The sequence below is a fragment of the Haemaphysalis longicornis genome, unplaced genomic scaffold (genome assembly GCF_048455015.1).
Source record: "Haemaphysalis longicornis isolate Haplotype H1 unplaced genomic scaffold, Haemaphysalis longicornis Haplotype H1 scaffold_483, whole genome shotgun sequence".
NCBI classification, from domain to species: domain Eukaryota; kingdom Metazoa; phylum Arthropoda; class Arachnida; order Ixodida; family Ixodidae; genus Haemaphysalis; species Haemaphysalis longicornis.
In genome coordinates this window covers 13,889-36,618 of record NW_027526381.1, presented here as the reverse complement: position 1 = coordinate 36,618, position 22,730 = coordinate 13,889, and the positions used below count along the sequence as shown (strand labels likewise).

Here is a 22,730-nt window from a genome sequence, read left to right as displayed (position 1 = left end):
TGCTTTATTCGGAGTTTTATTACTAGTTCGGAGACTGCCTCATCATACTATGCCGACGACGACACAAACACGTTGGCCGACCGAATGTCTGTGTTTGTGCGTTCCCACCGATCAAACCCGCATATAAAACAAGTCGGCCAATCGGCCAGCCGGTCGGATTTCAGACAGAGATCGTCAAGGCGGAACTACACCGCGACAACATTGAAGCAGTGAATACTATGGCCGTATATTAAAATACATTCATTGAAGCTTAGTAAGGTCACTAATGCGCGAACAACTTCCCTGCGGTCCATATGTAGTCCGCATTTTGTCTTAAGATGCTTTGGTGAGTTCGCTTCAGTGCAGATGCAGGCTGCCTATACGTAAGGGACTGCAACGCGTGTAGAACATGTAAGGCCTGTTAAGTGTTGAAGAAAAGTTGCGGAAGATAATATAGGTAATAAAGAATTAACGCCAATTAAACTGTTTGTCGTGAAGCGTGCAAAGAAATTACGAGAAGCACTTTTTTGTGCAGTGTGAACTTGCAAGTACTTCAGAAAAAGCTACCTAGTATAATAACTCGAAGCTAGCTTAACGGCTTCAACAGAGTCCAGTTTCTCTCCGACGCCCGAAAAGTGCTGTCATCTCAGAACAAAAATGCAAACACAAAAGATGAAATAGTCATAGAAAATAAACAGACAAAAACTACAGCTAATTTGAAGTTAAAAACTACAAGTAATAAATAAAATTAATTAAATTATGGTTGTTAAGGGTTATGTCAAGTCATTAGTTAAGATGTATGTTTCATTTAAAGTAATGCATTAGGTTTAACTGGAGCCATAATTCCACTTTTGTTTTGTATTCTTGGTCCGTCGTCTTTGCGCGGTTTGCATAATAAACCAGTACCAACTTTTCCTATTAGCAGTCCTTCTGCAGCAGTCGCACTGTGATACGCCACGAGAAGCATTCTGCGACGATTAATGATAAAGTTGAAAAAACACAAGAAGCACAGAAAAGAAGTTACGGTATGTAATATAAATTAGATGCAGTACTTGCCTCACTTAGAGATGTCTCGCGCCAGTTTTGTCACGTTTAGTTCCTTTAGAAGTTTCGACGATACGTTAGCATTGATACCATATCTTCGCCCTACCATTTCTTCGTCCTGTCGTGCTGGTATACTTCGCATTTCGATGATATAACCCCGTATCTCAGTTCTCACTATCATTTGGCCGTTTTTCTTGTCATTACACACAACACCAATGCATATGACCCCAGACCCTCGTCGATAACGAGCTAATGCACCTCACCATTTAGATATATTGTTTCCGGGTGATTTTTTTCTCTTGTTTTGTTTAAAGGAACCCTGTAGCAGTTTCTTCAACTATTTTTTTTTTAAATCCTAAATGCTTCCACAACGTAGTCACCCAACACACCTAGTACTTATATCAAGGAGTCACGAAGTACCTCAACCAAAAATTGCGGCTTTATGCCCGTCAGATAACTTGCAAACTCGCTAAAAAAGATTTTTCTCTCTTTACCGGCCTTTTCGCTCTTCAACGGCTCTAATTACGTGAATAAGGCCATGTAACCTCTCTACGGTTGTTCTTCAGTTGTAGCAATGAGCGCATTCGATAGTCACTTTAAAAATAAAGCCACAAAAACAAAGCAGAAACAAAAGTATCTGCTGCGACCAGGAAATCGCGCAGTGCCGCTCCGTGCTGGCGATAACTATAAATTTCGCAGTTCTTCCAGACGCGAAGGAAAGAGAGAAAACGTTTATCGTAAGTGTTGCAGGGTTTTTTTAATGGTGGGCAGAAGTTAACGCCTATATGCTCCAGCCTTTACAACGTCGTCGTATTGAAGTCAAAACTGTTACCTTTAAAAACTAATTTCTTTAAGTTAAAGCTTACAGAATCCTGGAGCATTGACACCAGCTTTCAATTCTAATAGCGCGCATGATTAGTGCAGCTAGTTTGTAATATCAATGTACTTGTCAATAATAATTTCCAGAAATTATACATTCAAGGCTACGCGTAAAAATCCTGCGTGTTATTCATGCTTAGCCGTACCGCAAACAAACGTACGATTCTTTTGCAACTGCGGCAAATGCAGAGATAAAGCTGTCTGAAACCCAGATTGGCCGTGGCTTTTCTTTTCATACGAAAGCTGCAGTGGAGTAAATGTAGGTGTAAAAGCGACCGCGGTTTGATTTCCTTGGCTCCGCGTCAAAAAAAAAAAAAGGTAAGTTTAATTTAATAACTTACGCTGGAATGCACGAGTGGCTCCAGGATCCGTAGAGAGGGAAACCCCAGCCTAACAAGTTTTAAGCGCAGAGCACTTTATGGGCTCGACTTGTCGTCTTAGCTCGCTAACTGTCGATGCGACTACCGGAATCAGGCGGCGCAGCGGGAAAACGGACCCAAGCAGTGCCTTCTGCACCGGGGTCAGAGAGTCACGCTGAGGCTTTGAAAACCACGCGGTTTAAATAGTAATAACCCTTCAAACCTCGTGAAGCGCTGACATCTCCCCGTTATTTAGCGCAAAGAAAACTGCAGGTGCATTTCAAGCAAATCATGTGTATATAACCGGCAGCCCCAGCGTTCATTTAGTTAGGAACGCTCGTTGGGTTGGTTTTTTAAAGTATAGGTAAGTAAGCGAAGGTAACTAAGTAAGTAAGTAAAATAAGTAAGTAAGCAATACAGTAAGCGAAAAAAAGAGGCCGCGCAAAAAAGAAATGACGCCTTCGAAATGATGCAGAAAAGCTCCAGCCACGCAAAAAAAAAAAAAAAAAATGAAGCGTTCGAAATGACGTAAAACAGCTCCAGCATACGAAATTAAAGAAAGCGCAAACAGAACAGAACTACCGCTGGTGCTGTTTCAGGCATGGGGCGCGCGAGCAGTGCGAATGCGGTAAATTTGAAATGCAGCAGTGAGCGGATCGCGGCGCTGCAGCCCATTACGGCGAATCACTGCTCTGCACTTCCCACAGCTCTCACGTTGAGTGGAACGGCTTTAATTTTTTTCTTTTTTATGGCCTGATGGCGAGGGCGAAACGCGTGTTCGCGCTGTGTTACGGCGTGTGTGATAGGCACGGCCTCATTTACGGTATGACGCGGTCCAACTTTGGAGGCCAAACTACAGCGCCCTCGAAGGTTTCCAAAGACCCGAGCTGCGGCCGCTGCTATTGTTTTGCCTTGGTCCTGCCTTTTGCCAAACCGTTTATGTGGTAGCGGATTACCTGGCGAAGCTTTTTAGGTTTCATTTGGTTGCGCACATTCACGACACAATAAATTCGGTGCCTTTACACTCTGTGAAAGCGGGCCAGGGAAACTGGGCGCAGTCCGAGGAGCGCGCGAAGCAAAACACGTTTGTTTGTATTGGGAGATTGAGTCTAATTAGCTGAAAAACATTGAAGGGCTACTGTTTTTTTGCAGGGGACAAACATGTTTCCGTCCCACGTCGTAGGCATCTTAACACAAGCAAAACGCCCTGTGTAACACACCAACCCAAACGCTCGCCCACGCGGGACAGCAGTCAGGTCGCATGGGGCGGCAATGCGTTCACGCATTTAGCTCAATTTGTAGCCCGTCACTGGAGCAGAATTCTTCAACTGAAGGCGAGGCAAGAATGTTTTTCACACAGACACTCAATCCTTCTAAGCCAAATGCACTAATCGTAACATCCATATTCCACAGATAACCATTCAGCAATGCCGGGATCAACGAATGAAGTTCCAAATGATGCAGCGGGTTTGTCGGAGGAACTTAAAGAAATCGCGTATCGTGAACTGGGAGAGACACCCGAAATAAAACGAGAGGCGCTTGACCAGCTTCGGAAGCTGTTATCAGGTGAGTTCAGTGCAGGAGAAACAGTACCACAGAAATCGCAAGTATAACTCGCAAATCAAATTGAAATGAAAAGCATTACAGAAAGAGCGTGAATCACGATGCTGAACCCGTAACTTGAATCATTTGCCGCGCTATTCTCGACGCAGAATATTCTCGACAAAAATAAAAGACAAGAGAGGCACAGCATGCAATGCAGCAAGACTGCTCAGTCTACTCCTAGACATTAGGGTCATTTTTTGCAACCAGTGAAAATAAATCTTCGAGGCATGGCCGACTTCTGATTTTGTTGTTGCTTAAGGTATAAATGAACTAGGATTACACCGGAGCTGTTTAGGAGCTCGCAATGTTCTTTGATGCTCGTCACACCAGGCGAAAGTAACCTGGTGTGACGACAGATGGCACCACCGGTACCTACAGATGGCGCCACCGGACACCCCCCTAAATATGCACCCATGAAATATCAGACCTGCTTCGAGTGCTTCGAGTACGTACAGACCGCGTCATGCGGCGTTGTGCGTCACCCCCGCTTTTGTGGGGGGTGGCCGCCAGCGTAAAGAAGTCGCCAACTATCACTGCCCTAGTCAAACGGAAAGTTGCCGTACACGATCGCGAGAGGGCGTACTCCTTCGGCTGAACGCGACCATTTCCGGCACGCCACTTTCGGACCCTTACCGTAGGCCCACAAGTGCACCCGAGATGATGCGACGGCCGCACAGTGTGCGAGCTCGGCTCGTGCGTAGAGCAATGCGCGGATCCACCACACCCCATATATGCACCGATAAACTACCAGACCTCCATTAAGCGACGTTACCTTTGTGGGTGAACTTCGAGTACGTACATACCTGCCACGGCAACTGGCGTTGTGCGCAACCCACAAGTCTCTGGGGGGTGGGCGCCAGCGTGCCTCCTACACGAGGCACCATTCCCGGTTTTCCGCTTCAGCTGTTCCTGAAACACGTCGTTTGAGGTTCACAAGTTCGCGGGCCTGAGTTTTCGGCTCGATGCTGACCTTTCGGCATTTGCTCAGGACCTGAGGCACTTTTTGTGGCAATTGAACATCACCCAGCACATGCAGGGTTGGAGCCCTCGGACCCTTGTGTGCTTTCTTCGGAAGTTGAGCCGGCATACGCCGCTACAGAAGCTTGGTGATCCGGGCGGCGAGTTTCCAAAACGAATTTAGTGTACTCCTTGCTCCGACTCATTCCGAATGCATACTATAACAGCAGACGTGTAGCCGGTCCTGTTAATGGCGCACCTGACGGCGGAACGCCGAGCGTAGAATTCTGCTGATGCGCTGGATGTGTCCGGAGGAGGGATCCGCCACAGCGAACAAGCGGCAACTTCAGCCGGCACAATCGTTTTCCTCAAGCACAGTGAAATGCGTCGGGCCTGGAATTTCGTCCATGCGATGTGGCTTAGCAGTGGGGGAGGTTGAACGGGAGGCGAGGAACAGGTAAAACGGCCCAGAGTTGAAGAAGTGTACCTCAGTAAGGTATGTTTTCAGCTGATTTGAAAGACCTCGAGCATGATTAATTTTTTAATGCTTGGACTTCGATTAGAATAGGTGTCTTTTTTGTGCAGAAAAAAATGTTATAATTCCTGTACAGACCTCACGTGTAGCAAAGAACATTCGCTCTGTATTCTTGCTAGATTTACCGCATGTCTTGCCTCCAAGCTCTAACGCAGTCTTTTTGCACACGTCTTAGGGGCTTAACTATGTTTGCTTGGCACATTTGATTTCTCACACTTAACCCCAACATTAATATGCGTGTGCACTCTTGCAGAATTGCCCTTTTACTGCGTCTTTGACATTCTTTGCTCTTCATGCAATATGCATTCATCCAACATGTGTTGACCCACGTCTTTCAGATGATCCTTTATTGCACAGCCCAACGGACGACGCATTCTTTACCAAGTTTCTTCGGGCGAGGAAATACGACGTGGGAAAGGCGTTTAAGAACATTCAAAAATACTTTCAAGCTCGGAAAAATCAGCCGGATATGTTTGTGGATTTAAATCCTTCCTCTATTCCTTTCGACGTCGTCTGTCGCAAACATCAGCTAGTCACCTTTTCCAATGGAAGAGACCCTGATGGCATTCCCGCAGTGGTGCTGAAAGTTGGTACGCTCTTCTTTTTTCCTCTCTCTCTTTTCTGGCACTACAGTAATTTTTGAACAAGATTTGACATGCCATTTTCCCAGAATAGTGGTCGAGGAATATTCAGATACGAATACATTTACACATTCATTTGTGCTTAAGTAAGTGAATACATATATATATATATATATATATATATATATATATATATATATATATATATATATATATATATATATATATATAGTATAAATGAATAATTTTGGTCGAGGAACGTGTAAAACAAAAAAAGTACAAATAGCAAAATAATAATGATAAACTGTCCAAATAAAGAAAACGTCTGGACAGTTTATCGTCCTCATACGAAGAAGCGAGAGGTAAAAAAAAGTTTTGAGAAGCAAAGATGAACACGGAAAACTTTCGTGAACCAGCCCCATACCTGTACCGCGCTCTATTGCATAACAAAGAAAAGTTGGGTGGTTAATTAATGTGATCTTGCTAGTAGTGTAAATGTAAGTAACTAGCATATAAACACAATGAAAGGTAAAATTCGCCACCGAACGTAACCGAAAGTCGTCTAATTTAGCCCAATCTAGCCCAATCCGAACAAAAATTACGAAAGGAGCCCAATTTGGCTACTCATAGACCAATATAGCTCTAGAGACATCGCAATGAATACAAGCGACGTAAGAATACCATTGTCGGCTGCAGCGGGAGCCAGACGAGGCGTGCTGAATTTCGTGAAGGCCAGTGCCACTACCAATGACGCCAGCGTCGTCACCCAGAATGCACAGTGTTAGCGACTCGGTGTGGCGCCTGCTCGAGGCTGCGCCTGGCTCTCTGTTTGGTGTCATGGAAGAAACCACGATTTGGTATAATCTGCGCATGCGACAAGGCAGTGCGGCACTGCGCACTACGTCCAACGCGTTGAAGTAGCGGTCAATTTTAGTGCCAACGCGACGTAACTAACCTCATGTCGCCGGTTTCTATCGTAGAGTTTCATACTAAGATATACTAGAGGAAAATCTGGCGCAGCAACTGCGGGCCGCCGTGGGCCGCGCCTTTGCAGCTAGAGATGTTCCTTGGAAACTTGACTTAGCTAGCCATGTGGCATTGTTTCTATCTCGAAGCCATATTAACCCAAACACGGTAACATTGTTTTCTTGTTCGCCGTGCATGAAGATCCTAAATATACAGAGGCTAATAAATCTCTTTGGGCCTTCAATTCTATAACAAAAGAAATGTGAATAATTGTTTACAGTAATATTGTTGCTTTTTTACAGCCAAAGTCAACTTTTCAGCCTTACTTGAGCCATGCCAAGGACAAGTGGAACGTGCCTGCCCAGTACATGACGGAACGCTCGCTGAAGCGCGGCTCCCCTAGACAGTGGCGCCAGATTTCCATCTAGTATATATTTGTATGAAATTCTATAGTTTTTACCGCCCCTCCGCGGCACGCGTGCTGCGCCGAACTATAACGCGCTCACTCCTGATACGCGTGTGATAAATGTGCTGCCATATATCTGCGCCAGGCGCACCACCGTCTTACTTATGGCCGAGTAACCACGCTTAAAGGCGAACTTTCAGCATCCTCCTATTTTCGCTGTGACTTCATATAGTGATGCTGGACATCTGTATAGATACTCCACGGCGAGAGGATTAATTATAGGGGTTATTGTTTTCTATGAGAATGCTCGCAAGAAGCGTTCCTGTATGGGCATGTTACACGGATGTGTCCACTCTCGGCCTGTTCGCTTTTCCGGAGCTCGCCAATGTTCGCAGATTTGCAACGGCCGACATAGGCCCGAATGCATAATTACGCCCCAACAAAGTTTCTATGTAACACTTTACCTCAACTTGCAATCCCTTTAAGTAAAAGTGGCGGTGAGCGCAGAGGGACACCCACATAGGGAAATTAACGCAAAGACAAGGCTACAGGTTCCCCCAATATGCCGAGATTTTAATATATTGCGGTTCTCGTCAAAGATAGTTCAGTAGCTGGGGCCTTGCGAACTGAGCGGAACATATCGTCTTTTCGATTCCCCAAAACAGTGACCTATTCTCTATTTTAGGCGATAACTGAAAACACCCTTGTGTCTTCATTTCAGCCAACGTTAAAGATCTGAATGGGCATAAATTAATTCGTACCACAACGCTATAGCCCGCCTCATATCAGAGGTGTAGCTTTCGGCACATAAAAACAAACATTTCATCTCGAAGGTTGCGGAAACAGGCATGACCGAGACCACGGGGCTTGAATGACCACCGGATATTTCAGTGAAGATTTTTTCCACATTGGCTCAAATCATCGTAAAAAAAAACGGTAGTTTATATCAAGCATCCACGCATCCTGATCGCCTTCTTTTTTCGTTAAAGGCACTCTGAAACTTTTACTCCTTCCTTCGCTTCTGGAAGCTATGCGAAAGCTTTACGTATCGCCAACGCGGAGCGGCACTGCGTGATTTACTCGTCGATGCAGATACGCCTTCCATTCTTGCTTTGCTGTTCTAGTTTTTTTTTTTAAGTGGCTATCGAATGCGTTCATTCCTGCAAGGTTTGGAAAGCCGGCCAATAGCCGCTACATCGCTGTAATGACGTAATTCCAATGGTCGAAGAACTCCGAAACCGTGAAAGAGAAAAATATTTTGAGCAAGTTTCTAAGTGATTTGACGGGCATAGTGCAGCAATTTTCGGCTGAGGTATTTTGCGGCCCCCTATTCTTAACTACGGGGTGTGTTGGTTGACTACACTCGGCAAGCATTTCAGATTTCTAAAAAAGTTGAAAAGTGTTGCGGAATTCATTTAAATGACACTCTAGGCAAGTGCTTGTTCTGCAGTGTCATGCGGAGCAAAATGCTATAATAAGACCGTCCGTTACTGATGCAGCAGAACTGCCTTTTCGTGGTAATGTTGATTTTTCTGTAACGGAAGAGCTCGAGTATTGCAGCAGCGTTTGGGGGGTTTAAATATAATGGACCCCTCCGCAGTACCTGCTTTCTTGATGAAGTACTCTTACTTTGTAAGTCATTGATTTCGTAGGAATTAATGGGTTATTTGTTAAATATATAATAAAAAGCAATAGCCGTGAAGGTTAGCGTTCCTCCTTGTTTGGCAATATGGCGTTTCTTTATAACATCACAACCTAGCTTGCCACCGTGTCCATCAATTATATGATGAACCGTCTTTTTTATCGTTTAGGTAGGTGGAACAGCGACATTTGTTCCCTGACCGATTACTTTAGGGTGTGCGCCGTCCACGTTGGCTTGGCGCTTCTTGACGAGGAAGTCCAAATAAAAGGTGCAGTCGTCGTGTGGGACATGAAGGATCTCAGCCTTTATCATTTAACTCACTACACACCCGCCGTCAGCAGAAGACTCCTTAATTTTGTGCAGGTGAGTGAAAAATCCTACTTTGACGCCCCCAGCCTTTCGATGCTATTATAATAGCTTGGAAGCATGTGCCCGTGCAGCGATATACACAAGCATTCGCTGTATGAGCCATTAAAAGTCGGTGGCTGAATCTAACCATGTTGTGGCAGTCTTAACTTACTGATCTCTGCTGTGAGGATATGCTGCAACGCGTTTCTTTGACATTTCACGTCACCCACTAGCAGCTAGTGACGTGTGAAGGATGAAAGATATCCACGTCCTTCTACGTGACTCACGCAACACACATGCACCCAAAGCATCCGCGAGAGTGAGCTTGGTTTCTTCGTTTGCTGGCCGTGACAACACAACTGAAGTGATGTGAGGTGCATAGAAGTGTCTGGTGATGTTGTAAACAACCCAACCAATGACTCATAAGAGCTCGGCAACTGCACAAGAAGGAAAAGCAGCAGCAGCAGCAGCAGCAGCGGCGCCGCTCGCAAATTCAGGAGAAGAGGCAAAAAAAATCGTTGTTTTAAAAACCACCCTTCTGCATAGCCTCGCGAGAGGAGATTTCGCTGCGAAAACTTTACGTTGGTGTTGCCCTTACGCCATCAGTGAGCACTTTATAGCCTCCTTTATACTTTCTGTGCCTGCGACGTCGCCGGGAGAACAATAGGAGGGCTCCGTCACTCGAGTTGCGGAGAGCCACTGCTCACTTTGGTGGGGGCGCCACTTACGTAGAGTGCCTAGGCCTAGGCTGCCGAAGCCGTCGGCGCGCCGATGGCGAGCGCGCAGCAGTGCCGGCGTGCGGCCGTTAACGCACAGTTGTAGGGCTCTTTTGCTAGCAGGTTGCGTGCTTCCTAACAAAAGCCGTGCCTGTGGAAATACGGGAAGAGCTGCAGCCTTTATTCAAAGGGTTCCAGTGATGCCAAACGTAAAAGTAATATTTAATGAATATATACGGCCGAGAATCGAACCAACATCATAAATAGCAGCACGACGCCTTCACAGATAGCGGTGGGCACTGTGCGGAGTTGACTTACGATTAGCACGACCAAAAAAAGAACTATAAAAGCAGGAAAATAAAATGCTTAAGTGCATATAAACGTGCTGTTACAAACAGGTTATGACAGGACTCCTTCCTCATCACTCCGATGTCCGAAACGAAAGAACCATATACTAAAGGGTGCAGGTACTCAACACTGCACGTGGAGGAGAAGCAACGTGCTATTCTGCAAGAAAAGAACTCGGTGCGGGAGTAGCACGCCAGCCCGCTAGGAACGGCTAGTGCGCGAACAGAGATCGGCGGCGGCAGCGGGGCAGCGGCGACAGCCCTACCACTCGGCGGCCGGTGGCAGTCGGCGAGCGGAACACCGACGGTCGCTGGCGGCGCACGTCGCAGGCACAGAACTTATAGACGGTATTCGTTGAAAAGTTTAGTGGTCAATTTATTCGCTTGGCAACACTGGAAACGGCCACATACATGGCCGATGAGCCACGGACACGGCGCAGCCTGGGCCACTGCGGCCGTACCCCGAAGAAAAAAAAGACACCGGCGTGCGTCATCTGCTCCGTTTTAATCCGATTCTAAACTGTGGCGCCCACAGAGATGTTATTAATCGCACTCACAGTGAACTCGACGCAATACTTTAGCTCCATTCGATTCAGACGCGATTCCCTGCAACGCCTGCACCGTTGCACGGTGCGCAGCACCAAAGCGCTCGATTCGCCGCTGCAGGAATGGTGCCGTGCACCGCTGCGCTCGATTGTTCATTGCGCTGCAGCGGTGCCGCCGCGGTGCAGAGAACCGCTGCACCTGCTACGGAGGAGGTGCAGCGATTCGGTGCCGTGAGCGTTGGGGCGTTGCGGTTTGTCAGGCGGCTACCGGCAGTTGCGGCGACCGCGTGAAAATGTCCGTCGAGCTCGAAGATGCGTGGGACAAGCTTAGCGTCGCCGCTGATGCGTACTACGCAACCCAGATGGCCGTAAACATCCAGTTGTAGAGGACGACAGGCGAGGATGATTAGCATACGATTAGCATACGATGACATTAGCAATGTCATCACAAATAGGGATAAAATAGTCACAGTGGCCGAGGAGTTCTATAGGGATCTGTACAGTAGCCGGGACATACAGGATAATGCCGAACGAGACAGCAGTTCAGAGGAGATAGACATCCCACCAGTAACAATCGAAGAAGTAAGGAAGGCTTTGAAAGAAATGAAAGGGGCAAAGCACCTGGTGAGGATCAGATAACAGCAGACCTCTTGAAGGATGGCGGAGAAATTGTACTTGAAAAACTGGCAAACCTGTATACGCAATGCCTAATGACCGCAATGGTACCGGAATCTTGGAAGAACGCGAACATCATCCTAATTCATAAGAAAGGCGACATGAAGGACTTGAAAAATTACAGGCCGATCAGCTTACTGTCAGTCGTCTACAAGGTATTTACCAAGGTAATCGCTAACCGAATCTCTGCAACCTTAGATTTCAGTCAACCTAAAGAACAAGCGGGGTTCCGTAAAGGTTATTCAACAATGGACCATATTCACACGATCAATCAGGTGATAGAGAAGTGCCCTGAGTATACTGAACCCCTATATATAGCCTTCATAGATTATGAGAAAGCATTTGACTCGGTCGAAACCCTAGCAGTCATTCAGGCATTACGTAACCAGGGGGTAGATGAGCATTATGTAAGAATACTAGAGGATATCTACAGTGGGTCTACAGCTACCATCATCCTCCATAGGGAGAGCAGTAAAATACCTATAAGGAAGGGTGTCAGACAAGGAGACACAATCTCTCTAATGTTATTCACAGCATGCTTACAAGAAGTATTCAGAACGTTGGATTGGGAACAGGTGGGAGTAAGGGTTAATGGAGAATACCTCAGTAACCTCAGATTTGCTGATTACGTTGCCTTGCTAAGTAACTCGGGGGACGAATTGCAAAGCATGCTTTCCGCACTGGGCGAACAGAGTAGAACCGTGGGCCTGACAATTAATATGCAGAAAACTAAAGTAATGATCAATAACCTCGGGACAGCACAGCAGTTTGAGATAGGTGGCGAGGCAGTGGAAGTGGTAAGCGAATATATCTACTTAGGCCAAGTTGTGACCCCAGATCCCAACCATGAGGCAGAGATAATTAGAAGGATCAGAATGGGGTGGGGTGCATATGGCAGACATTCTCAGATAATGAATAGCAGCCTACCATTGTCGCTGAAGAAGAGAGTGTATGACAGCTGCATCTTACCGGTACTCACTTACGGGGCAGAAACTTGGAGGCTCACTAAGAGGGTTCAACTTAAATTGAGAACGACTCAGCGGGCAATGGAGCGGAAAATGATAGGTGTAACATTAAGGGACAAGAAGAGAGCGGAGTGGGTCAGAGAGCGAACTGGTGTTAAAGACATATTAGTAGAAATTAAGAAGAAGAAGTGGACGTGGGCAGGGCATGTAATGCGAAGGCAAGATAACCGCTGGTCATTAAGGGTAACAGAGTGGATCCCTAGAGAAGGCAAGCGTTGCAGGGGGCGGCAGAAAGTTAGATGGGCAGATGAGATCAAGAAGTTTGCGGGGATAAATTGGTCACAGTTAGCACAGGACCGAGGTAATTGGAGAAAAAGGGAGAGGCCTTTGACCTGCAGTGGGCGTAGATAGGCTGGTGATGATGATGATGATGATGATGATGCCTGCACATCGCTCGATTGTAAACACGCAGGGGCGCTAGTGACGGTGCAACCGTGACGCACGGCACCACGGCACCACGCTGCTGCACTGCACCGGCACCACAGAACTTCCTCTGCAACGTTGCCGTGCACCCCTTCTGAATCGAATGGAGCTTTTGTGTTCGGCGAAGAGTTCATAACGTGAAACACAGTCGTGCTTAGCACGGACAAGTCCCGCCATCCCGCGGAGCCTGACGTAACGAGTGACGGTGCACTTACACGGTTGCATGGAGGAGAAGAGGGGCGTCTGATCTGCGGGCCGTGTGCGCAACGTCGCCTAGCAACAGACGCTTGGCCGCAGATACGGCGGCGCACACTTGGTTGCCTGCATGCATTCCACGCCATTGAATACCGAGGATAAAGGAGGCTATGACTGTTCTCTCAAAATGGTAATAGCTCTATCACTTGCCGGGGCCCACAAGAAAGCATTAATAACTAACTGACAACCAAACTCGGTCATGCCCATATTCTAAATCAGACTTGCGGTCTTGTTGCAAGTTGCATTGCAAACAAAGAAGCAGTTGCTGCAGCGCTGTGGAACAACATCGATGTTACGCCTATACACTATGAAGGTTTTCAGTCACTAATATGCAAAATACCCCGCCGATGATGACCACGAGAAGGTGGCATAAAACAGAAGACCAACGTAGTGGAATTAAACCCGCAGTGGAGAGCACATAGCAAAAACAAGAACAGCAAAAACAACAATTACAAACTGAGATATGTCGACAAGCTTCCTCTGTGACTAAGAATACAATTCATCTTAAACCCATTCAGTGCTAAACATAATGCCACGACCGACTGGCGAGGTTAATCCACAAGGAGTTCGTCACTTTCATTGTTCGCTTCATAGAGTGTGTCAAGAAAAGGGTCCTGTCGAAAAACATTGGCGGTGATGTTCGGGTGAGAAACAGTCAGAAAAGCCCAGATCGCTTCTATTTACTGTTGTTAAGTACACCGTTTTAATGGCTGAAAGAAAATCTGTCTATCGGAAAGCAGTTCGGTCGCAATAATAAATACAAAACTTGGACGTATTTTGAACAAAAATTACCATCAGGCACAGTTGGGAACAAGTGTATGCCCATTTGCTCGTACGCGCAGAAAACGGAACATGTTCTGCATTATCCGTACTTGTCATTACCTGAAATGGGATACTGCCACAAGGTGTTGTGATCGAAGATGAACATTTTTGGTGACTGTGTAAGTGCACTTAAGTAGAGAACAAGGTCAGGTTCCAGAAATGAGTAAACGTCAGTCGCAATGAACCTTTCAGGGCTTTCTTCACATTCTTGTATGCAGTTTAATATTCTAACATAACCAAACAGGTGTGAACCATGAGATTCAAGTCTTTGCTGCCATATTTTACGGACATGTAGAACGAGTTTTAATTCATGAGAAAAGTTAATATTGCCGTCATGTCATATATGCTGTCGATATTTGTTATTGCCATTATTACCGATATCAATTGAGGACATGCTTTTACCTTCCAACAATTTCAGGACTGTTTTCCACTGAGAGTAAAGGCTGTCTACGTAACGAACAACCCTGTGATATTCGACATTATGCTCGCCCTTGCCAAGCCCTTCATGAAGTCTAAGCTGATGCAAAGGGCAAGCAAGTTATTAGGCATTGTCCAGATAGAAATTTCTTTGTCTTTTACGATGCGGCATAAACGCATTACTAAGGTTGCTTTTGGTGGAAAATGATTACTCTTGTCAGATACCATGTCGCATAACATTTTAAGCACTTTGTAGACATAAATTTCAGTTGTCAATTTGTCCTGAACCCTTAGACATAATAATAAACGTTTCTATAAGGTTTTTCCAAAACCTTGCTGGTTTTTGGATAAACCTTTGTTATTACCTATATGATAATTTCTTCCTCTCCACGGAATTTGGCTCCTTTCATTAGAAGTGCGGGCATAATAGCAAAATGATGTGCTCACGGGCCACATATTCAAGCAACTGACAAATCGATCCTCGTCAGCAAAGATTCTGTATCTGGTGGGATACAAATTACAAATAAAACCAGTAATCGTTCGTGAGAACGAACTGCAAACGACGATGATTCCGAGTTTAAAAGAAGGGAGAACCTATGGCAAAGGCGGGGCCTCAGCACACGGACTCTCACGCACGCATTTATGCCGGACGATATAAACTAACGCTCTCAAATTGTTCTTACAGAGGCTAGTTTCTGGTGTGAGCTTCTTTCTACAGTCTGTTACAGGATGATCAATCAAACCAAAGCTCTTACATTGTTCTTACAAAGCCTTGTAGAGGCAAGCGTTCTGTGCTAGGCCAATACCGTCCGATGAAATAGACCTTTTTCAAAAGATGGTTTCGGCGAGTATAACCGCGATACTTGCTGCGGAAACATTGTTTAAATAATTAATCGCAATAAGAAAGTTTTGAAACTACATGCAATCTTCGAAAAGAGATAATCTGTATTTAAGCTGTTTTTACTATTTCTCTGTTTTTAATCGTAAGTCTGAAGCTGTCTGCATGCATTTTGAAAAACAAAAGATTTGGAATTTTAAAATAGTCGTATGTGCTGCTTCGAAGTACGTGCCGAGAGGTGTGGTGCTACCTGATTATTTAATTGTTTTAAATCGGGCTAGTGGTAAAACAGTTCACTCTGACTTGCAACACAGAGTCAAACATCTTTTATCATATTCATTGATATATCCTCAAGCCTGTTCCGGCGTTGTTGTGCCAGAGCGCCTGGCCCAAAGGCGTTGCACGAGGCGACGCGCCGACAGCGAGGCCGAGTCACGCCTCTCCCTTTCATCGCTGCGGCGCGGCCGAATCCTGCATCTCGAAACGCTGCGGCGCGGCCGACTCCTGCATCTCGAAACGCTGCGGCGCGGCCGAATCCCTCAGCGGAGAACGACCCAAACAAGGGCATGTCGCTACGCCCGGAGGCGAGGTCACGGAGACGGCGGCGGCATCGCTCTCCCTTTCCCCATTGGCGGCGCAGCTGACTCACCGCTTCGCTACCATTCGTCGGAGTTCAAACTTCAGGCAGCGAGAGCCCTGATTGGAGCATTTCGAACTTCTTGGGGCCACAACGAACTCCCGGGCTATAAAAGAAGCCCGGAGGCTCTCATCGTCGGCTTTCCTCGGCGGCTTCTCTCCGGCACCAGTCTCTTCGGAAGCACCGAGTGAAAGGGGTGCTGTCGCCTTTGTGCGAGTTATGTAACGTTTGCTTACCTTGTACATACTGTATATAAATGTTACTTTAAGTTTTCGTCGGCTCGAGAACTTCTTCGCTCGGCTCTGCGCCGCGTCGATAGCGGACGGAGCAAGGCAACATCGCTACACCGGTGACTGCGCTCGGGTGGCCAGTCGCAACAGCGGAGACAGCGTCGGGATGGCTGATTCCCAACCTCGGTGACGAGCAGGAAGGCGAGTCACAACCTTGGCGACCGCCCTGGGATCGTCATTCCCAACAGTGGTGGCAGCGGTGGGATCGTAATTTCCCAACATTGGTGGCAGCGGTGGGATCGACCGGCAACGGCTACTACCTGGTGTGGTAAGCGCTCGACGTTTTCTCTCAGTTCACCAGACTTCTCTAGCACAGGTTATGGTAGTTTAGAGAAGGGCTGGGTGAAGCACTGTGTATAGCTTTGAGTGTTTCAAGCCTAGAGCAAGTGTTTTGAAACCAAAGCTAGTGCCGAGAGGTAAACAAAAGAGCGTAGAGAATTACTTGCGCGTGCCTTACTAGTAGCTCGATAGTATAGGAGCGGCAAGGGAATTCTAACGCGGGTAAGCAGCAAGAGGCCAGTGCAAACGATGGAGGACCTTAAAGTGAAGGAACTCATCGAAATTTGCGAGGAGCTGAGCCTTGACTTAGGCCGTGCGAAACGGAAGCATGCGATCCTTGAGATCATGCGGAAGGAGAACGTAACGGCTGAGGAAGTCAATGAGGCCAGGGCTGAAATCAAAGAGCGCCGTGAGCGCGAGGAAGCCGAAAAGAAAGAGCGCCGTGAGCGCGAAGAAGCCGAATGGCAGAAATGGGAAACCGAGAGGCAGAAACGGGAAGCCAAAAGGCAGCTCGAGTGGCTCGAGTTGATGAGGCTAGAGTCGGAGCTCCGGCAGGGTTCGCCGGCGCCTAGCGTGACTTGTCTAACGGTTCAGGCGAGCGGTCCGAGAAGTCAGGACCAACGGCCGCCGTTCGTTGTTGAGAGGTCAGGGCCGGAAGACGGAGCGTCCAAGGCCAAACGCGAAGCGACCGCACTCGTATTCTTGGCCAGAGAAGCGAGCCAGGAAGGCGAGAACGGCGCGGAGGCAGAGAAGCCGCTTCGAAATAAAGATTTCGAAACGCGCGCAGAGTCCGCGAGCAGTGACCAGTGCATGGCACAGGGCATGTCACTTTCGAGTTCGCAAGCGGGGAAACTCTCGGAGAGTGTTGACTCTTCCCCAGCGAGCGAGAAGCGAAAGGACGCCGAGAAGCTTAGCCCGAACTACGAGCCGACCGAAAACTGTCGCGGTAGGCTAGCCGAACCGCCAGCGGCTGAGGCGGGTTGCGTGAAACCCTTCGGTGGAGAAACGGAGCCGGGCGACACGGAGAGTACGTTGTCGCCAGTTTCCGATCAGCCGTTACGCGAAAACGAGCTCAAGGTCGAAGCGCTGCCGACAGGGCCGACAGAGAAATCCGGTGAGCTCGTAGCGAGTGACGTTGACAGAGACCGTACCGCCGTCTCGGAGAGCAAGGGCGTACCTGAAGTAGATAACGCACTTGCTGAGACGTCCGATAGAGGGCCGTGCGGGTCCGCTGATCGCGTTCATGTGTCGGTCTCGGGTTCAACGATCTCGGCAGAACGCTCAGAATCAGAGGAGACCTCAGAGACGGCTTCCAAGAGGATCGCGCACAGTGCGCGAGATGGCGAGGTTTCTCGTGAAAGTTTGGGCAGCGAGGCTAGCCATACGAAGCCGCTAGAGCCCCCGGAAACAGAAAGCGTTCCTTCGGGTGCGAGCTCTAACTCGGGCGATGTTGTGGCTAAGCCTGCGAGCGGGACACGAGAGACGAGCGAGCAACGAAGGCCGAGCGGCGAGCGGACCGAAAGCTCTGGCAGTAGCTTAATCGAGCCGCCGTCGGCCGAAGCGGGTTGCGCCATCCCCATCGGCGGGGAAACCCTGGTGGCCGCGCGTTGCGAGGCGAACTCTCCGTTGTCCCTGGTTCTCGGTGGCTTGCTTGAAAGCAAGGTGGGGCACTTTCACCCGCATTCCAAGCCAGTGGAAGTGGAACGAAGGCGCTCAGGGCGAAAGCGGGAGTTGAGAGCTTTCTGCTTTGAGCGGAAACGCGATTCGGAGGCATGCGTGCCTGCCGCTATGTTGACCTTGAAGTCAGCTCCGCGCGAGATTACGGGCGTCAGTTTTGCGAGGCTTGTATATGACCGGGGAAAGAACGCGTTTCGAATGACGAAACTAGCCTGTGGGGAAGAGCTGGTTGTAACGCTGCGTTCTTCGTTTCCCCGTTAGGACAGTCCGTCCCGTCATGTTCAGCTTCGGACTGAAACACGAGCAGTATTGCTTCTCGAAACATAACGCATCGGGTGTTTTGTTGCCTGTCGTAGTACGCGCTCCATTACCTCGACGATGTCGCCAGCTTTTCTAAAAGCACATGGTAGGAGCAAGTACAGCACTTACGAGTCGTGCTGAGGAGGCTCAAAGCGGGCCTATCAGTCAAACAGTCAAAAGTGTCACATAGGATACGCCGAAGTGACGTATCTAGCGCATGTGGCGGTGGTAGCGCGGCCGACGCAGACCGTCGGAAATCGTAGTGGCCGCAGACGTAAGCTATCGCCGACCAACGAACAAGTCAGAAGTCAGAGATAAGACCTTTTTCGGGTTTGACTGGATAGGGATAGAATTATGTGAGAGATTACTCCACAATGGCTAGTCCGTTACTGACGCTCTTAGAACGACTGAGCCAGTGAGGGTAGAATGGGACACAAAGTAGGAGGACGCGTTTTAAGCGCTCAAACGAGCCTTGAGCGAGGAGCCAGTTCTAACGGTCCCCGACGTTTCGAAAAGTTCGTTATTCAGTGCGATCGAGCGATCGTGGCATGGAAGCTTTACTATGCCAAGAGAATGCGAACGGCCGGGAACGACCAGTTTGTACTTAAGCCGCAAGCTAACTTGCAAGGAAGAGGCTTACAGTACTTCCGTAAAGGAATGTGGCTGCATCGTGTCGGCAGTGCACAAGTTGCGTGCTATGTAGCCGGAAACGCTAACTCAGACGCACTAAGCCGGGCGTTCTAAGTAGGGCCGCCTTCGTCCTCCCCGTGTCTTTCGTTTTGTTTCCTCGTAAGTAGATTTTAGCGTAGCAGGTAGGTGGGAGCAAAATTATTGCCCTCATTTGCTGCCTCAGTTGATTATTTCCGCACCGCGTGATTTCAAGTAATCAACAACCTTAGTTATCACTTAATGTCGCGTGTTACGTTTGACACTTAGTGTGAGTTCTTCTTTTAAGAGTTTTACGTCCCGCAAGGGCCTCTTGGTGTAGAGGGTCTTAATTTGGGATAGACACTTAGCCAGGAGAGTTTGTTACGTTTTAGAGTCTGGTGTTCTGACAGAGGACAGAGGGTGCTTGCTTGCGCTGGGTGTAGCCTGTTGTCGGTCGGTTCTTTGCAAGCTCCAGAACGATGAGCAACCGGTGCTGAGGACAGACCGGAAGAGCCGGACGAAGCTGGTCGAGACACCTGGCAGCACGGCGAGGTACCGGTGATCCAGACCTGGCCGGCGGTACCCGTTCATGGAGAGGGACCTGGTGGAGTCGCCCTTTTCCTGGGGCACTGGAGGTGTACCTGGATGAGCCTGGCGAACGAGCGCGTCCAGCATCCGAGCCACGTGGAGGCAGCTCGTCTTCACGGCGCATTGTCTGGCGGCGGGGGTGCTGTTGTGCCAGAGCGCCTGGCCCAAAGGCGTTGCACGAGGCGACGCGCCGACAGCGAGGCCGAGTCACGCCTCTCCCTTTCATCGCTGCGGCGCGGCCGAATCCTGCATCTCGAAACGCTGCGGCGCGGCCGACTCCTGCATCTCGAAACGCTGCGGCGCGGCCGAATCCCTCAGCGGAGAACGACCCAAACAAGGGCATGTCGCTACGCCCGGAGGCGAGGTCACGGAGACGGCGGCGGCATCGCTCTCCCTTTCCCCATTGGCCGCGCAGCTGACTCACCGCTTCGCTACCATTCGTCGGAGTTCAAACTTCAGGCAGCGAGAGCCCTGATTGGAGCATTTCGAACTTCTTGGGGCCACAACGAACTCCCGGGCTATAAAAGAAGCCCGGAGGCTCTCATCGTCGGCTTTCCTCGGCGGCTTCTCTCCGGCACCAGTCTCTTCGGAAGCACCGAGTGAAAGGGGTGCTGTCGCCTTTGTGCGAGTTATGTAACGTTTGCTTACCTTGTACATACTGTATATAAATGTTACTTTAAGTTTTCGTCGGCTCGAGAACTTCTTCGCTCGGCTCTGCGCCGCGTCGATAGCGGACGGAGCAAGGCAACATCGCTACACCGGTGACTGCGCTCGGGTGGCCAGTCGCAACAGCGGAGACAGCGTCGGGATGGCTGATTCCCAACCTCGGTGACGAGCAGGAAGGCGAGTCACAACCTTGGCGACCGCCCTGGGATCGTCATTCCCAACAGCGTTCAGAAAAGCTACATTGGGTATATTCAGAAGCATTTGACGGATGGCCGGCATAAATTACGAAGGCTCTTCGAATTTCTGTCGATACATGTGCCTGCCTTTATATTTATGTTGTGTGCATTCTGCAGTTCCATTTGCTCGGCTACAACGTGGAGAAACTGCGAAGCCTCGTTCCAGCCGATCTCATTCCGGAGGCAAGTGGGGGCACCTACGAGAGCTACGACTACGACGAGATAGAGAGAAGACTGCACAGTAGAGCAGACGTTTTCCTGGAGATGAGCAATTACGGTTACCAAGACGCAATGAAGCTTCTTTGCGAAACTCAATAACTATTTTTAGGCAGCATAAGGTCATCCAGTTCTTAGTTGACTGAACATCGCGAAACCTACCGAAAAACATTTTCATGTTCATTTAATCAACTTTCGTCATCGTTAACTCATACTCCCTCATCTACATCTACACTCTATGGCAAAATAAACGGTCCATGAAACCTTGTGCATAAAGGTCCCCTCCCCACTCCCCCCCCTCTAGTGTGCAGCTGAAGGCACAGCAGGGGCATGCGTAACAACCAACTGCACACGAAAACCCCAGTGTGTAGTGCCTGGATTCTGTAACGCGAAAGCTGCGATACGTTGCTATAAACTTATACTCTATCAAAATCAAAGCATGAGATACAGTGTAGCTCAGCAGCGTAAAGAATGGTGATAGCAATGTATTTACTGAGAAAATTCTTGAAAAAAAGCCCGTGAAATCCGCGTGTTATGTCCTAATTTAAATGGAGGTGGTATTTGTAGTGGGACTTCTTTTGTATTGAACGTTTGCTTAGCACTTACTTTTTTATCGCAGATGTACACGTAAAATCGAGCCTAAAACATTGAGAACGCCAGTGGTTGTGATATGAAAACAATAGAAAATTGGGTCTTGTGTTCCCAGCAAAAATGGAGCGAGCGTACAATATGTGCTTTGTCGAATGCTCTGTGCTTGATGTTTTGTTCATTCCTTTGCAATGGCTTATTCAAAAAACCGAAAAGAGTGGCTAGATTTTTGCCACGCCAAGGTACATTTTGGACTGCGCTGCCGAATGGATATCCACACCGATGCCACCCCCCGACGCACGTACACCTATTGGTGCATGGACGTCAAGTTCACATCCAATAATGTGTCTGCAGCTGTGACTACGCAGATCAGGGTGTATCATAGCGAGACGAAGGCCGGTCTGGCCATGGTTCCTCAGTGTTGATGACTGTACAGCTCCGCTATCATCCACATTCGAAGGACGCAATGGCCTTCAATTTTCTTCCACGTGCCGTTGAATGGTGTGAGAGGACGTAAACTTGCATTACAGAGCATAGGTCGGAATTTCGCAAACAGCAGTTGAAAAACCCTTGCCATGCACGCGGGCTTCAAATAAATACACTCCACCCTCATCTCCCGAGCGATGCGATACGTACCTTCTATCTTGCTATCATTCTTTGCCGAATTCTCACAGAACCAACGTTGTAACGCCCTGTATTCGAGCAAAAAAAATGAAAAATTGGCGAAGACAGAGTTTCTTCATAATTTGTAAAAGGAAATTATTTCCGGACGAAACACTAGAAAATAGCAACGCAGGAAATAAAACTGCAAACCAGTAGCACTGAACTAAGGCAATCAGGAATATCTATCCCCCTGGCACGATAAAGTGAAATATAAAATATTCATAGAGAAACAAACCCGAACAACCAAACGCAAAAAATATTAAATAAAATACAGACATAGTAAAGAGAGCAATCGATGTAAAAAAAATTTTGATTTCATAAAGTCGTCGGTTAAATTATTGCTTTTCTGTAAAGTTATGCTACAGATTTAACGGGAAATGTTCCAAAATCGTAGGAATGAAGGACCGGCAGCTTCGCCTGAGCGTTGATGAATCAACCAGTGAGTCAGTCGTTCAGTGAATCGAGAGAGAGAGAAACACAGATGACTTTATTTGATGCCCGAGATGGGTTCTGAAGGGTAGACGACTTGGACGGTCTCCCTCTCTCAGCCATCAGCCTGTATTCCCTGGATCCTCGCG

General features: G+C 48.1%; 1 protein-coding gene across 1 annotated transcript; it reads left to right on the top strand.

Annotated features, from left to right (window-relative positions):
• The first annotated feature begins 3,688 nt into the window (after window positions 1–3,688).
• Window positions 3,689–21,112, top strand: LOC144137716 (alpha-tocopherol transfer protein-like). Its single transcript, XM_077669652.1, has 5 exons — window positions 3,689–3,827; window positions 5,697–5,948; window positions 9,123–9,316; window positions 14,528–14,638; window positions 20,803–21,112. The coding sequence occupies exons 1-5, from the start codon at window positions 3,689–3,691 to the stop codon at window positions 21,001–21,003; spliced, it is 897 nt and encodes a 298-aa protein (XP_077525778.1). The 3' UTR covers window positions 21,004–21,112.
• The last annotated feature ends 1,618 nt before the right edge of the window (window positions 21,113–22,730 follow it).

Excerpts from the sequence above, each read along its gene's own strand:
- LOC144137716 (XM_077669652.1), top strand. The coding sequence starts at position 3,689 with ATGCCGGGATCAACGAATGAAGTTCCAAATGATGCAGCGGGTTTGTCG. Across the intron at positions 3,828-5,696 it reads GCTTCGGAAGCTGTTATCAG|ATGATCCTTTATTGCACAGC; the intron begins GTGAGTTCAGTG and ends CACGTCTTTCAG. Across the intron at positions 9,317-14,527 it reads GACTCCTTAATTTTGTGCAG|GACTGTTTTCCACTGAGAGT; the intron begins GTGAGTGAAAAA and ends CAACAATTTCAG.